General features: G+C 36.5%; 1 protein-coding gene across 13 annotated transcripts in view; it reads right to left on the reverse strand.

Moving 5' to 3' along the window:
• Positions 1–16964, reverse strand: part of LYST (lysosomal trafficking regulator) — a 217585-nt gene that overhangs the window by 108647 nt on the left and 91974 nt on the right. For all 13 annotated transcript variants that reach the window (XM_017953559.2, XM_017953541.2, XM_017953553.3 and 10 more), the window contains 6 exons: positions 15129–15555; positions 11902–12046; positions 10426–10599; positions 6216–6376; positions 5153–5343; positions 1374–1619 (listed from right to left, as the gene is read on the reverse strand). In XM_017953559.2, the coding sequence (XP_017809048.2) occupies positions 1374–1619; positions 5153–5343; positions 6216–6376; positions 10426–10599; positions 11902–12046; positions 15129–15555 (1344 nt within the window). The remainder of the gene's footprint in view (positions 1–1373; positions 1620–5152; positions 5344–6215; positions 6377–10425; positions 10600–11901; positions 12047–15128; positions 15556–16964) is intronic.

A 16964-nucleotide genomic window follows, 5' to 3' on the forward strand; every position in this document is an offset into this window, starting at 1 on the left:
TAAGATGGCCAAGGAAGAGAGCCAAATCCTGGAAGCAGGAATAAAGGGGTGGCTGGGGGCAGGGCACAGCCAGGGGAAGGGTGAAGGCCTAAATTAGAAGTTCAGAGTACATCTAGGAAGCTGCAGGTTGCCTCTTTGGCTGGATTGTAGAGACCAGGCTCACAAGGCAGGTTATGCATGTAAGGATTTTAAGGACACTGAATTTTATTTTTGTAGGGGAGGAGGAAGGATACTGAACAAGGTTTCTAAGTTTTAGACTTAGAAACATACTTTAAAAATCTTACTGGCAAGATACTAAACATATAAAGACAAAAATGTAAACATTTTATCTAAGATCCAATCTTTATGTAACTAACAAAATTATATTCAATACCTTGATGAAAGAGAAGAAAACAAGGATATACATTTTGAAACTATACAGTGGTACAAAAGATCACAAAATATTGGTGAGGAGTCAAAGGGCTTTTGATTTTAAAACACTAGGAGAGAATCTATTCAACTAGACAGTAGATTTAAAAAATATGAAAAAAGAAGAGGTGAAGAAGAAAAGACAGATTACAGAGAATGGGGGATCAAATGCTAACAAAATATTTGTAAGAACCCTAACAACAACAAATGCTCATATGCTTCTTATTGCAAAATTAATCAAAGATGCTTCCATTAAAGAAAGCTAGATAGGGAGACTATGAAAACCTGATAATGTTGCAGAAGTTATACTTCGGGATAAAATGAAGACGGCATTCCGAGGATGAAGGAAGATCAAAGCTGCTTTAATTAAACAGGGATGTGGACCCAGAGAAAGTAGAAATGATTTTTACCAAAGTGAGACTATTTGTGCTCCCTAATATAGGTTTCAGCAATCCCTGAAATAGTCTATAATTACTGTCTACTCTGTATCAGGACAGATAATTAAATGATTTATTCTAAAATGGTACGTATGGCCTGAGGCAAACTTTGTATTTCTCCTTTTTGAAAAAACTCCAAACCCAAACAAAGTTTTGTTGTTTTTTTTAAAAAAAACATACTTGCTGACCCTTAGTTATTTCCTATGCATTGGAAACATTTAAGGAATAAAAGCTTCATAAATTTTATTTTTAAAAGTATCCTCCTTTCAAATTAAAATCTTGTACATTTAACATTTAATTGTACTAATTGCATTTTTGGTTAATAGAAAACTTCTAAAATATTCATAAATTAGAAGAAACCTGAATCATCTATGGCTGAAAGCTTAATAACATATTTAATATGTAATTTTTTATCTTAAAAGTTTAATATAGTTGAGTGTAGCTTTTTCGTGTGGTCCAAAAGAAATCCTTTATCAATAATAAATAAGTCATTTCTCTTTAGACAAAACTATAACCAGTGATTCTTACCCTAGCAAAGAGAAAAACAAATACACCAGTTCCACCAATTTCGTGCAGAATGCCTTGAATGGTTTTATATTCAGTAGGTTGGAGATTCTTTAGATGATGAGGTTCTAATAAGATGCTCTGAACTTCTTTCGAGCTGAAGGGTCTTTGAGAGAGTTGGGTTTTCATTTGACCTTTAAGTCTAATCACTGGCTCATAGATGGTGTACTGAGCAGGACAGTAAGTTGTATAAACAACTGAAAGACTTTCCTGAAACACAAATATTTTCATTCAGTAATGACACAAAGTTTAAAATGCAAGCTATCAACTAGCAAGTAAGTATTTCAAAGTGAAAACACACTCAACTGATCCTTTTCTTTGTTTAAAAAACAACAGCTACTACACTAAACAAAGATAAACATTAGAAGCAAGGCTGCTTCCCATAAAGCAAATGATCAGTGATTTATTTAGCAGTGATCAATTGTATAGATCACACCAAGGTTGAGAAGGATTCCAGCTTTGTTTGGTTTAGAATAAATATTAAATTATACTATTACTACTAATATCAACTAAGTCTTAAACCACACTTACTACATACCAGGCACTATTCTAAGCACTTAAAAATATTGGGAACTCAGGGTCAGGTCAACTTTTCTGAAATTTTTGCTCTGCATTTGCTCATGGGCTGACTATTTATTTAAAAGCAACTCTAAACTAGATCTTTCTTTCTACTGGAATAAAATTTCGGATTGTCAATGGTCAGCACACCGAACTAAAATAAAATAGAACTTCAAATATTTCTCCCAGGCAAAGGATAGTTTCCATCAGTGTGTGGCTCCCTGTCAAGACTCTCTAAACTATTTTAAAAATTAAAGTTAATTTTAAATGCAGAATGTATGTTTTTCTTAGAGACAGGGTCTCGCTCTGGCACCCAGGCTGGAGTGCAGTGGCATGACCATAGCTCACTGTAGCCTTGAACTCCTAGGCTCAAGGGCTCCTCCCACCTCAGTCTCCCAAGCAGCCAGGACTACAGGCACCTGCCACCACACCAATTTTTTTTTTTTTTTGGTAGAGACATGGTCTTGTTATGTTGCAGGCTAGTCTCAAACCCTTGGCCTAAAGTGATCCTCCTGCCTGTGCCTCCCAGAGTGCTGGGATTATAGGTATGAGATTATAGGTATGAACCTTGGTGTCTGGCCCATAGTGTACTTTAAGGTGGTTTTACTAGTAGTGGATGCCAAACTCAGGCTCAGGAAATCATATAGATTCAGTGTCTTCTCTCAGAACTGGATGTGAGCCTTTCTCTCTCTCTCTCTCTCTCTCTCTCTCTCTCTCTTTCCAAGACGGAGTCTTGCTCTGTTGCCCAGGCTGGAGTACAGTTGCATGATCTCAGCTCACCGCAGCCTCTGAGTCCTGGGTTCAAGCAATTCTCCTGCTTCAGCCTCCTGAGTAGCTGGGATTACAGGTGCATGCCACCACACCCAGCTAATTTTTTATTTTTAGTGGAGACAGGGTTTCACCATGTTGGCCAGACTGGTCTCAAACTGGCTGGTCTTGAACTTCTGACCTCGGGATCTGCCGCCTCAGCCTCCCAAAGTGCTGGGATTACAAACAGGAGCCACCGTGCCTGGCCTGAGGTTTATTTATGACCCACAGCAATCAGACATGCCATCCAGTGTATCTGTGCACCAGCTAAACCAATTATACTCTCTGTTGTGTATGATTATGCTGGAAAAGCAAAGTTTCAAACCTACAGTAGTTTCAATCAGAAATCTGACACCACACCCTGACATGAGGGTACCATTTCTTTTTTTTTCTTTCTTTCTTTTTTTGAGACGGAGTTTCACTCTTGTTGCCCAGGCTGGAGTGCAATGGTGCATTCTCGGCTCACTGCAATCTCTGCCTCCTAGGTTCAAGCGATTCTCCTGCCTCGGCCTCCTGAGTAGCTGGGATTACAGGTGCCTGCCACCATGCCCGGCTAGTTTTTGTATTTTTAGTAGAGACAGGGTTTCACCATGTTGGCCATACTGGTCTCAAACTCCTGATCCGAGGTGATCCGCCTGCCTCGGCCTCCCAAAGTGCTGGGATTACAGGCGTGAGCCACTGCGCCCGGCCGAGGGTACCCCTTCTCCCTGACCATTCTTTCACAAACTTGTAACTCCCAAATTACTAAATCGGGCTTAAAGAATTTGCTCTCTAAAAATAGTTTTCACATAAAACCCTCAGAATTTTCATTCATGATAATTTATGTTGAGTTTTGTAACTTATATGACCTATATACTGTTCAGGAAAAATAAAAGGATTAGGGAAATTTTTTTATGAAAACAAATGCATTAACTGAAAACTACTGAGTTAAAGTTACTACTTGAACAAACATCTGTGTGAGCTCCTCAATCTCCCTAAGGCAGAGGTTCTCAAAGTGTGATCCTCAACCAGCATCAGCATCACCTAGGAACTTATTAAAAATGTAAATTCCAGGGTCACACTTCAGACCTACTACATCAGAAGCTCTGGACCAGCAATCTATATTTTAACAAGCCCTCTGGATGATTCTGGTGCACATTCAGGTTTGAGGAACCATTTCCCTAAAGGATGTTTTCTTAATGGTGAGACATTTAGGATAGGATCATTCTTTGTTGTATAATAGTGTTCATGTACTGTAGAACATTTAGCATCCCTGTCCCTTACTACCCAATAATTACTGACAACCACATTTACCCTCCCCACAACTCAACAACAACAACAACAAAATACATTCCAAAACAGTAGTCTCCTTCAAGTAGGAAATATCTGTACTTCTCACAAGAAGCAAGAGAAAGAGGAACCCAGTTTCATGGCCAGATCTACCAGATTTTAGTAGATTTTCTAAGACTATGAAGGCTCAGTTTTCTAGTTGCTATAATGAAAAACCTCACCACTAGCTCCTAAATTGTATACCAGTAGAACAAAATATTGGAATAATATATAAAAATCAATAGAGTCTCATGTAAGCAGAATTAGCAATACTTTGAAAGCAAAATTCCTATTTGTACTGATATTAAACAATACGTTTTTTAGGCCAGGCATGGTGGCTCATGCCTGTAATCTCACCATTTGAGGGGTTGAGATGGGAGGATCACTTGAGGCCAGGAGTTTGAGATCTGTCTGGGCAACATAGCGAGATTCCATCTCTACAAAAATTTAAAATTAGCCTGGTGTGGTGGTGCCTGACTGTAGACCCGGCCACCTGGGAGGCTGAGGTGGGAGGATCATTTGAGCCCAGGAGTTCAAGGCTGCAGTGAGCTATGATCACACCACTGCATCCAAGCCTGGGTGACAGAATGAAATCCTGTCTCTTAAAAAAATAAATAAATAAAAAATAAAAAAGAGTAGGTTTTCTAAGACCTGAATACACGTAACTAAAACTAACATTATAAATGGATATTATTTATTTATAAGTATGGAAAGAAAATACAAAGAGCAACATTTTTTAGGAGTATGTCAAACTAACAAGTGTTATTTTCACTGTATCATAAACATTTTTCCTGAATAATTGGTAGGTATAAAATAAACTAAACTGATAAACTTTTTATGGAAATATAATTTCAAGGAAATGGAGACATAAATATAAAACCTGAAACAAATTTTGAAAGAAAGTCAAAGTGTTTCAACTTTTTTCAGAAAAAAACATAATTCTAAGATAAGAAAATGTTAAGGAACCACATGAAAATCTTTAGAAATCTAATTCATAACTATACATTTCAATAAATACACCTAAATACAGTTGTTACTATAAAATTAAAACTTATAAAATTAAAACTTACAATTAAGAGACCAATATCCACATCTTTCTTGGTCATAAAAAGTTCTCTGATTTGTTCACATCGCAAAATTTCTTTATTAATATATTTGGAGTAGTCATTCACTGGCTTGCCATACTTACACGGCATTACAGATGTATGGTTGGGCCCACAAGCATACAGATAAAAGGCCTCTTGTGAACCAACCTTAGCTCCTGAATAGCAGAAAAATAAAGTTAGTTATTTAAAACACTCTAACCAGAATTTTTCATAAAAAGCAAGAAACCAGGAGTTATTTTTTTTAGCCAGATTCTTTCAGCTGTTCACTATATTTTATGAAATTGATAAAGCCTCAATTTCCAAATTGGTGTAATGAGAAAATAACCTATGCCAACTATGATGGAAGATGAATTAATGTATATAAAGTTAATCGTGAAGCTTTTAATTAAATCATAATATTTCTATTTACTCCTTAGCCAGAAAACAGGTTTTCTGATTTATTTTACTTTTTTTTTTTTTTTTTTAAATAATGGAAGCTGTATCTTGGTAAATTCCATTTCTAACTAAAATTTGAATCAATATCTTTATTCCTTCCTATTTAGTCAATAAACACTGTCTGAATGCTATTATGTATCAGGTTTAAGGACATATTTTTAAAAATCATATATCTCATTTTTCCCTAAAATTTGATATTTGTATAAGAAATAATAAAATTATAAAGGAGACAACCAAGATAAGTTTACTAGTCACGATACTACATTATCCAGTATAAAAAAACACTAATTTAATATGAGATTTTCTTTTTTGAGGGTGGAGGAAATACATTTTTATATTAAATGTATGTATCAATTGTAACACACAACTAGATTACAAAAATGTTAAAATATTTTAAAAGTATATCTTAGAGTCTTGGAAATACAGTACTTATTAAACACAAGTAAAGGAACAGAGATACATATTTTAGCCAGGTTAATTTACTTAGTTTAATACTTGTTAACTGAGGAAAAAAACTGGAAATGTTTCAAAGGAAAAAATCTCACTCTGTCGCCCAGGTTGAAGTGCAGTGGTGCAATCATGGCTCACTCACCATTGAAGAGAAGCAAATTTCCCAGGTCCCATTTTCCAGCTAACTGCAAAAACTCTTCTTGGGATGATAAACAATGGCCAATCATGCAAAATGTTTTATTGCTATCAGATGACAAACTTGTTTTTCTTGGAAGCATAAAATCCAAAGTAACATCAGGCTTCCTACATTAAAAACAAAGTTAAAGCAACGACTTTAGGAAGTACTAGTACTAAGTATTTTTAAAGCATGAATATTTAACAATGGAGAATTCTTCAACAATTTTCTTGGGTCATTACCAGCTGGCACTGGGGCACAAGAGGAGGGCTAATTGTTTGTCTCTTGGTCAAAGGTACTGCAGAAAGAGGGGAGCCAAACAGAGATACCTGATGATCCCACAGCAGGCCATGGGAAATGTGATGAGACATTTGCTGCAAGTTTTCTCTGCCATTTGACTTCCGCATATGCACCTTCCTGGTTTACAGATACAAACCAACCACCTCCCCTTAATTCTGCCAAGAAGTCTCCCATGTTGACCAACAATTCCAAAAATTGGAATCCATGACATTCCAAAAATGTTATGTCATCTATGAGGCCTCTGAAAACTAATCAGTAAAAACATAACTTCCTCAAAATTTCTTCTGTCTAGCCACTGAAATGTCAATGCTTTCTGCATTTTCTGTTTTCTTAATGCTAAGTGATTACGCAGCTTTTGATTAGTCTCTTTTGCTTCATGGATAACGGTGAAGGAACGCTTACAAAAGACAGAGTTCTGGCAAAGGCAAAATAAAGCTTTCTCACAGAAAGACACACAAAGCAGGGAGGACTTCATCAACTAGTGAAACCACAGAGCTCTACCCCTAGTTTAGGAATGTTTTAAACTCCATTTTAAGATAATAAGGGTAATCTATAAAGGCAAAGTCTAAATAAAATTTGTAAGATGAAGACAGGATAAGCTAACATGGGTAGCTCTTAATGAGAAATCTAACTTTGTATATATTTATTTTAAAAGTTTTGCCTAAGACTCTCTGTTTCACATATAACAGATAAACTTAACTATTTTAATGTTTTGTTGTTTTTTTTTTAAATAAAGGAAAGATGTGAGATACGTTCAATGACATACTTCTCCTTGACCAAATAAATGGCTGTGACTGAAACTCCTCTATCGCCATCTAGTGGCATTATGACTTAATATAGTTTTAAATTTTTTATTTTAAAAAATAAGAGTGTTTCAATGAGAACACATGGACACAGGGAGGGGAACATCACACACCAGCGCCTGTCAGCAGGTGTCGGGGCAAGAGGAGGAAGAGCATCAGGACAAATACCTAATGCATGTGGGGCTTAAAACCTAGATGATGGGTTGATAGGTGCAGCAAACCACCATGGCACATGTATACCTATGTAACAAACCTGCATGTTCTGACATGTATCCCAGAACTAAAGTAAAATGAAAATATAATAGAATAAAATAAAAATAAAATAGTGTTTTTAAGGGTGAAAGAAAACCTACTGCAGGATGAATGCAAAATGAATTAAACAAATATTAAGTATCTACTATGTGCCAAATATTTCTGCTATATTTGTAAGCTGTTAATAACAACTAAGAAAGTATTAACTCATTTTCAGTATTGTTACCTTATTTTAAAAGGCCTTTTCAAATGTACTGTTTTAGAAATTCTTTTTTTTTTTTTTTTTTTTAATTGAGACAGGGTCTCGCTCTGTCACCCAGGCTGAAGTGCAAGGGTGCAATCATGGCTCTCTGTAGCCTTGACTTACTGGGCTCAGGTGATTCTCCTGCCTCAGCCTCCCGAGTAGCTGGGACTATACAGGTACGCATCACCATGCCCAGCTAATTTTTTATTTTTAGTAGGGTCAGGGTTTTTCCATGTTGCCCAGGTTGGTCTTCAATTCCCGGGCTCAAGCAATCCTTCTGCCTCGGCCTCTCAAAGTGCTGGGATTACAGGCATGAAGCACCATGCCTGGCCTAGAAATTATTCTATAGCTTATAAGGTGATGAAGATATTATAGCACCAAGTTTAAGTCAACAGAATAAAATATTTGTTCTTGGTCACTTGCTCTGTTAACCAATGAAATTAACTTGTGCCAAATGGCAAACAATTCTCTCAAAGGAATGTAGACCTAAGTGGGTGGGTAAAAAAACAGAGTGATGTGTGAATCAAGTGACTATGTTTACTAATTTCAGACTGTCCACAATAAAAATCTAATTTCTCATTCTGAACATGTCTAATAGTTTATGGTTCCTATACCTGTCAGCTGACATAATTCAGAAAAAGGCTGCAGGGGCAGTAAAGGATAGGGTTTTAAAACATGGGCCCTCCTTAGGGTCAGAGTTTAGGTTAAACTTTCAGCTCTACCCCTTACTTGTGGCAAGAGTTTGGGCAAGTCACTCTAGGTCTCAGTTGCCTCATCTGTAAAATTTGGATAATAATATACCTACTTCATAGTATTGCTGGGAGGATTAAATTAGGTAATCTGTATAAAGTGTCTAATGCAGTGCCTGGCACATGTTGAAAGCTCAAGAAATGGAGAGGAGAGTGTCTAGGAGGAGACAGGGGCTCTCTACTTACAACTCCAGCCCCAGCTCTATCTGATTTAACTATAGGTTCTGGAAACAAATTTGCTGATTGGCTACAGCTGCCACGGCAGGTGTGAAGATCGAGACTGTCACAGACTGTATTTTATTTGGAATATGGAACATGGAAATTAGGCTTCAATTACGTATTTTTACAATTTTTTAAAATGAATACAACAAAACTGAACTCTTATTTCCAAAGCATGTTCTTGCTTGTGGCAGACACCATGGACTGTAAAGCAATTCACAAGCCCCTGTTCCCTGTCTCCCTCTATTATTGAGGCTGGACGGCTATAAGCAATCAATTGCTGCAGCCTCCTGCAGCGATGCCCAGTCCTCCACTTCAAACTGTCCTCCTCTCACCTGCACAGGGCAAGTTCCATCTCCTCTTTCAGGTCTCAGCTTTAATACCCTGTTCTTAGATAGGCCTTCCCTGATCCATCCATCATTAGTGTCAAACTTGATATTTTCTGTCTCAGGGTTTTAAAGCATGGACCTCACAGTATTTGTCATCATTTGCAAATATTCATTTAATTGTGTTTGCTTGTTGTCTGATTCCTCACCAGACTGTGACTCCAGGAAGGCAGGGAATGTGTCCATCTTGTTTACCACTGTCCCCCAGGCCTTATTAATACATCAAGTGCTCAAAACACTGTGATTCTTCAATAAATGTGATGAATGAACAAATGAATGAATAAAAATAGGTTAATCTGTGTTAAGGGTATATGTTATTTCCATGGTCTAATCTACTTTGAGGGATTTTTGAGAGAATTAGATCATGTATATAAAGCATCCAGCAAAAGATCTGCAACATAATAGTATGCAATATATTATGTTCCCTTTGATTAAATCTAGACTTCTCAGCTTGGCATTCAAAGCCTGTTAAGTAGTCTCACCATGCCCATTCTTTTGTATTTCTCATTATTCAACTTAAACTCATCCAACCAGCTTAATCCTCTACCGTGCCACATTACAGTTTCAAATTCTCATCTTCTTTCATGCTACTTCATTCAATACAATACTTCCCAATGCTTACAAATCAAAGATACCTTATAATTCCTACAGGCTAAAATTTTACATTACCATATTCCACAAGACGTTTCTTATTAACTTGGCTCACAATTCTCCTATGTGGTAAAAATCATACAGTACTCTCCCTGAATCTATCACTTGCTATATTTCTAGCACTCTATCTGAATCTATCACCTTATACATAGACTAGTCATTCTAATTTCTTTTGAAAGTCTAATTTAATTTAGGTATTAACCTTATTAGCCACTTAATTTAAATAATTATCATGGCTTCAGTTTTACAATATATGGACTTGCGGGATGAAATTATAGATTCTGTTCTTTCATATATAGTTATACATAAATGTCTAAATTTCTAGGTATCTGCATGCTCCCCAAACCCAAATATTAATTTTCAACAGTCACTTCTACAGAAGGCTTATTCTGCATGAAAATGACCAATAGGAAAAAAAGTCCAACTCTGACAGATTTGTAAGTTAAAGCATAGTAAATTTTATTGTAGTAAAAACCTAGAATTTTCTGTAATCTGTTTCAGAAGTTATAATAGACTAATGAAACATAACATTGTAACTGAGATTGACATGCATTTCCTCAAAATGCTTCCTACCTCTGTCCAGAGACCCATATGGAGATTTTCCCATGAATCTTCTTTTTCCCTTGGGGCTGCTGTAAGTAGGTGAGTACTAAATGTTGCCATTTGCTTGGGAGGAAAATATTCTCCTGTGATTCAACCTGTGCTAGTAAAACAGCTTTCACGTCATCATTTGAATCCATGCACACACTATAAAAAAAAGAGAAAAGGCATAGGCTGAAAACATAAAAATTCTGACCTCAGTATTTAACACATATATAGTAACTATAATTCTAAATATTTAAGTAAGATTAAAAATCAGTTCTATTTTTTTTAAAGTGCTTGAAAAGTCAGTAGGTCTTCGTTTTATACCATAAGCTACTTAGTTATTCTATTATTACCTCAATTCATGAACTGAAATAGATTAGGCTCATTGGCTGGTAGTCATAATTTAGGCAATAATTTTCAGAATTCAGTTTGTAAAAAATATATATTATTACTATTTATATAGTCATCGCTCATTTAGAAATTACAATGTATTATTTGGTTCATAGAAAAATTAATATAAATGTCTAAATACCAGACTGTATTGGAGGTCTAATCTACTTTGTGGAATTACTAAAAGAATGAGGAGATAACGTACATAAGGCATCTAGTAATGTTTGTAACGTTTACAAGGTAGGTATTCCTAAATAACACACTGGTTTGTTTAGATTTGAGTTTTAGACAAATAGTATCATACTATTCATACTCAATACAAATAAAAGACCTGTATCTATACCACTTAATAAATGAGACATTATAAAAGGACAAGATAACAAGGAGAACCCAAGCTTATCAGGTAATGCCTATTAAATATATAACCCACATGGAAAACATGTTTGTTAATAACACCTTAAGACCATTACAATCTGATAGAATATTTCCATAGAATAAGACTTCAATAAGTATTTGGTCTAAAATCTAACAGAGAATTATTGTATTTTATTTATTTTTTTATTTTTATTTTTATTTTTTGAGACAGTCTCACTCTGTCACCCAGACCGGAGCGCAGTGGCATGCGATCTGGGCTCTGCCTCCCGGGTTCAAGCGATTCTCCTGCTTCAGCCTCCCGAGCAGCTGGGACTACAGGCATGCACCATCATGCCTGGCTAATTTTTGCGGTTTTTGTTTGTTTGTTTTGTAGAGATCGGGTTTCACTATGTTGGCCAGGCTGGTCTCAAACTCCTGACCTCAGGTGATATGACTGCCTTGGCTTCCCGAAGTGCTGGGATTACAGGTGTGACACCACGCCCAGCCGAGAATTAATATAGTTTAGACTTTATGGATTTTTGGATAGAATAATACACTATTACAAAAGTGATATTAATAGCTGTTAGAATGTATATATTTTTAAATGAGACTTTTTGTTTCGCTATAATGAAATTTTATTAGCAGATTTCACATTAATGTCTCTTACATAAATTATTTAAATACATTATCTATTCATGGGAGGCTGAGGATAATCAATACCGAAAGATAAAACTGGCATTGTGGGGATCAGCCCACACTTGGATCATCAACGCTTTGGATCCCAGTGAAATTATATGAATACATCCTTCTTCTATGAGTCTTTCACCAGGATTTATGTACTCTGCACCTTCCGGTCTGTCGCTCCCTATAAGAAAAAGATGTTAAAATGATCAGTAAAATGGTTCATAACAATTGAGTAGAAAAGTGAATTTACAAGAATACAAAGCACGTTTGTTCATTTGTAGTAGGTTACCTACCCAGAACGTCTGAGCCTGATCTGTTCTAAACAACCATATTTCCAGAGTATAGATGTTAACTCCAAAAAAGCACAAGGGATGAAAAATGGTAATTCAGTACTTTAAAAGTTATTAAATGTTTAAAAATGTATAATAACTGAGGACAACTGTGGGCATAACCAGACTGCTATGTGACAACCTATTACAATGTGTACCAAGCTTCTTTCTTCAGCTGGATTGGGTCACTATGACTTCCCTGACCCTGGTCCAGGGAGCACACATCACTGTCAATGTGTGTCATTGTCTCACACTACCAAAAATCACTCTAGAATTATCACATGGCATGATTTTTAAAAATTTTCATATTACAAATTTTAAGGAAAAACTCTAGTGTTTGAATATATTCATAATTTATATTCCCTGGTGAGTGGTCTTTGAATATAATTGCTAAGTGATTCAGAATCTCTAGTGTTTCTTTAAGGCAAGCTAGGGTAAATGCTTACAGGTTTGGGCTATCTGGTTATTCATCTTGACTCCTCTTTCTCATCTTTTAAAACACAGCACTACCTGAAGATGTATGATGATCTACTTGTCATTATAATACTTGTGACTTTATGTAAAGCTACGTTATATCATAATACAAAATGCATGTCCAAAGGTTCAGATTTTTAAAGAACACTACTGCTTATTAGACTGCATACATATTAGTTGCTATTTTTCAACAGGTAAAACCATGACCGATGTTAAAAACAAAATACTCTCCGTAGCGATGACAATAGTTTTAAAAAAGAAGAGTTAAAGTAACTGATTATTTTGAGGCTACTGACCAAGATATAAGATGTATAGAGAACTCATATCTGACATGAAATTTTAAAAATGTTCCATACCAAATATGAACTTGTACAAATAAAAGAGTAGGACAAAACCAGTGTGTACCTAGGAATTATAGAGTAGGAATATTACAAATATTTAACTTAATGCTCACAACCATCTTATAAGGTAAATATACACAGGGTGACAGAATTGAGGCGCTGAGAGGTTAATTTGTCCAAAGGCATCAGTTAGAGGTAAAAGATGTGGTATCACAGCAAAATATTCTTTATCTCTCTTCAAAAATTTATATATGTCTACTATTTTTAAGTGTTTATACAAAATCATCTTTCTAAAATATGTTTTCTAATATATCCTTAAAATAAAAAATTAAGACAAAACTTTCTAATATTTACTTTTCTCAGGTCACTATGTACATTTATTCATTTTATAAGACTGTTTACATTGAGATTGCCTCCATTAAAACATGAGAAGGCAATCTGCATAGCTTATAGTATAGTAGCAATGTCAAGGCTCTGGAATTAAAAACAGGTGGGTTTCAATTCCTTTTCCTCACTTACCAGCTATATAATTTGGTCATGCTACTTAACTTCCTCTAAAAATACAGATAGTATGAGCACTTACTAACTTGTTAATATTAAAAATGTATATAGAAACAGCTGAGCTAAGTGACATATATACAGAAAGCACTCAACACACATTAGATAGCATCATAATAAATATTATCACATGTAGAGCTATCAGTTCTTAGGTGGCAAAATCCAATCCACAACAGAAAATTCTAGTGAAGGCATAGTGTCCTAAAACAGAGGTTCCACTGGGTGAGAAAGATTTGTGGAATGAAGAGCTAATAATAATGAATAACGAAAGATTTGTGGAATTGAGGCCTGCATCTCCATGTACATATAAAGCCCTAAACATCTGTCTCATCCAGTCATTTCATTCATTCCATAGGCCCTAAGAATTATCCCACCTACTTCACTTTCCATCACCATAAACTGTTTTTCAATGAACAGTTTTTTTCTGCCCTAGTCATATGAGAAACAAGGTGCAGTATAATAGCAATTCTTCAGTTAAAGAAGGAACTGGAATGAAATTTATTCTAATGTTGGAGAATGGCTGATGCATTTAAACATTCTGTGACAGGAACTAGGGGAGGGTCACTGAGGTAAGACACGGCATGAGAAGGAGAACTTGAAATAAAAGAGAGAAGGACGTTCGCAGGCTGGGTGCAGTGCCTCACGCCTGTAATCCCAGCACTTTGAGAGGCTGAGGCGGGCGGATCGCAAGGTCAGCAGACTGAGACCATCCTGGCTAACACGGTGAAACCCGTCTCTACTAAAAACACAAAAAATTAGCCGGGCGTGGTGGCACACGCCTGTAGTCCCAGCTACTTGGGAGGCTGAGGCAGGAGCATCACTTGAACCCGGGAGGCAGAGGTTGCAATGAGCCTCAAAAAAAAAAATAAAAACAAAAACAAAAAAGCAGGTGGCTCACACCTGCAACCCTAACACTTTGGGAGGCTGAGGCGGGTAGATCACTTGAGGTCAGGAGTTTGAGACCAGCCTGGCCAACATAGTGAAACCCCATCTTTACTAAAAATGTAAAATTAGCCAGGCATGGTGGCCAGCACCTGAATCCCAGCTACTTGGGAGGCTGAGGCAGTAGAATTGCTTGAACCCGGGAGGCGGAGGTTGCAGTGAGCCAAGATCGCACCATTGCACTCCAGCCTGGGCGAAACTCTGCCTCAAAAAAAAAGAGAAAGAAAATGAAATGCGGACTGTGTAACAGAGGCTGGGAAATAACAGAAAGAAAAGCAGCTATAGGGTTTATCCTTTTCTAACATCAGGAGCCACCCTAATCCAGTAATGGGACCAGGAAAGAAGTTCCATAAGGAACTCTAGGGGCTGATGACCCCAGAAAAAGTTGTATATGTGGTGTCCCCTTCACCCCTATAAAAAACTAAAGTATCTGTAATGGATATTCAAGGCTATATGACAACTCAGGCTTTGATAAGTCAGGACCTACCATCACTAAGTAAGGCATTTAAGGTGAAGAACATGTTAACAGTGTTAAGAACACTATTACATTTTTACTGCTCAAGGAAAATTACAGTCTGAAAACTCTTCGTGTACAAATCAGATAATCCTGTCATCATACCTGTACCATCAAAGCTGCTATCTGGTAAAATTAATGATTTGTTTCTTTTCTTTATGTTCTTTCCTTTTTCTGCGGTACTCTCAGCTTCATGGATACACTCCACATTAAACCACAGTGAAACACTGAAACCTTCTGATAGGTGTGGCCAGCAGTTTTGCCCTAGCAGCGGCAGGTGGACTGGGGCTATGTGCCAAGATGAAAGCAGCCGATGGGGAAAACTCTCTCTATCAGCCTCTTTCTTGCTCCGTGAAACTCGTGCTCTTCTCAATAAACCCATGGCCTTACTGTTTAAAATCCCAGGATACTTTTGTGATGAAACACCGTTGCTTAAATTTGGAGTGTGCAGTAAAGGGAAGGTTAGATACTGTGAAGGGCTCATAGTAGTATCACTTTCAATAATTTTCAGAATACCTAGAAGAAGAATTTTCTAGAGAAAAGGAAAAACAAATGAAACTTTCTAATCACATAATAAAGTACATAATAATCTTGAAATTTATGTTATACATGAAAATACAAACATACCCATACATATCAGTATTCCTATTTAAATATCTTCCTATCTCCCACATCTTTAAAATTTTCATTTTTTCATAGCTGAGATAAAATATGAAACAGATTTCATTCTTTTTTTTTTTTTTTTTTTTTAAGACAGAGTCTCACTCTGTTGCCCAGGCTAGAGTGTAGTGGCGTGATCTCGGCCCACTGCAACCTCTGCCTCCCAGGTTCAGGCTATTCTCCTGCCTCAGCCTCTGGAGTGGTTGGGATTACAGCTGGGATTACCCCCACCACCCCCAGCTAATTTTTGTACTTTTAGTAGAAACAAGGTTTCATCATGTTGGCCAGGCTAGTCTCGCACTCCTGACCTCAGGTGATCCACCCACCTTGGCCTCCCAAAGTGCTGGGATTACAGGCGTGAGTCACCATGCCCAGCCTTCATTCTTAAAATATGTAATCTTTTGTGGTTAATTTGTTTCATGTTTAGATTTTTTTTTTTTTTTTAGACTGAGTTTAGCTCTTATTGCCCAGGCAGAGTGCAATGGTACGATCTCAGCTCACTGCAACCTCTGCCTCCCAGGTTCAAGTGATTCTCCTGCCTCAGCCTCCTGAGTAGCTGGGATTACAGGTGCATGCCACCACGCCCAGCTAATTTTTGTATTTTTAGTAGAGACGGGGTTTCATCATATTGGTCAGGCTGGTCTCGAACTCCTGACCTCAGGTGATCTGCCCGCCTTGGCCTCCCAAAATGCTGGGATTACAGGCGTGAGCCATGGTGCCCTGCCTTAGATTTTTTTTGTTAAAATTTTTTATTTTTAATTTTTGTGGATACATGGTAGGTACATATATTTATGGGGTACCTAGATTTTTTGATACATATTTAGATTTAATAGTTATGATTTGGTTTTAAATTTTAAATTAAAAATAATACTTATATCAAGAACCATTTCTACTAACGAAAAATGTTTATTTCTAAGTAAACTATGGTTCTTCTCCCAATTATTTTTAAAGCAGAGATATAACCAGAGACATTACATATTCTCCAGATTTCTGACTTTAGAGCATGACTGTCTTCATAAAACTGAGTGTTCAATTACTTTCCAATTTATTTCACATGATTTTTTCATATCAAGTAAATTTTCTTTCATCTGTGTTTGGCAAACTGAAACAAGGTTTTAAACTTTTATTTATATTACAAGTTTTTGGTTAAACTGAAATGTAGAATTTATAGAAAATACAAGAGGAAATGCACATTTAATTAAAGGCAGGAACAATGACTAAGGAGAGAGAAGGAAAAAAATAAAAAAGATTAACCTAGTACAATGTCCTATTCATGCTTAA

The sequence above is a fragment of the Papio anubis genome, chromosome 1 (genome assembly GCF_008728515.1).
Source record: "Papio anubis isolate 15944 chromosome 1, Panubis1.0, whole genome shotgun sequence".
NCBI classification, from domain to species: Eukaryota; Metazoa; Chordata; class Mammalia; order Primates; family Cercopithecidae; genus Papio; species Papio anubis.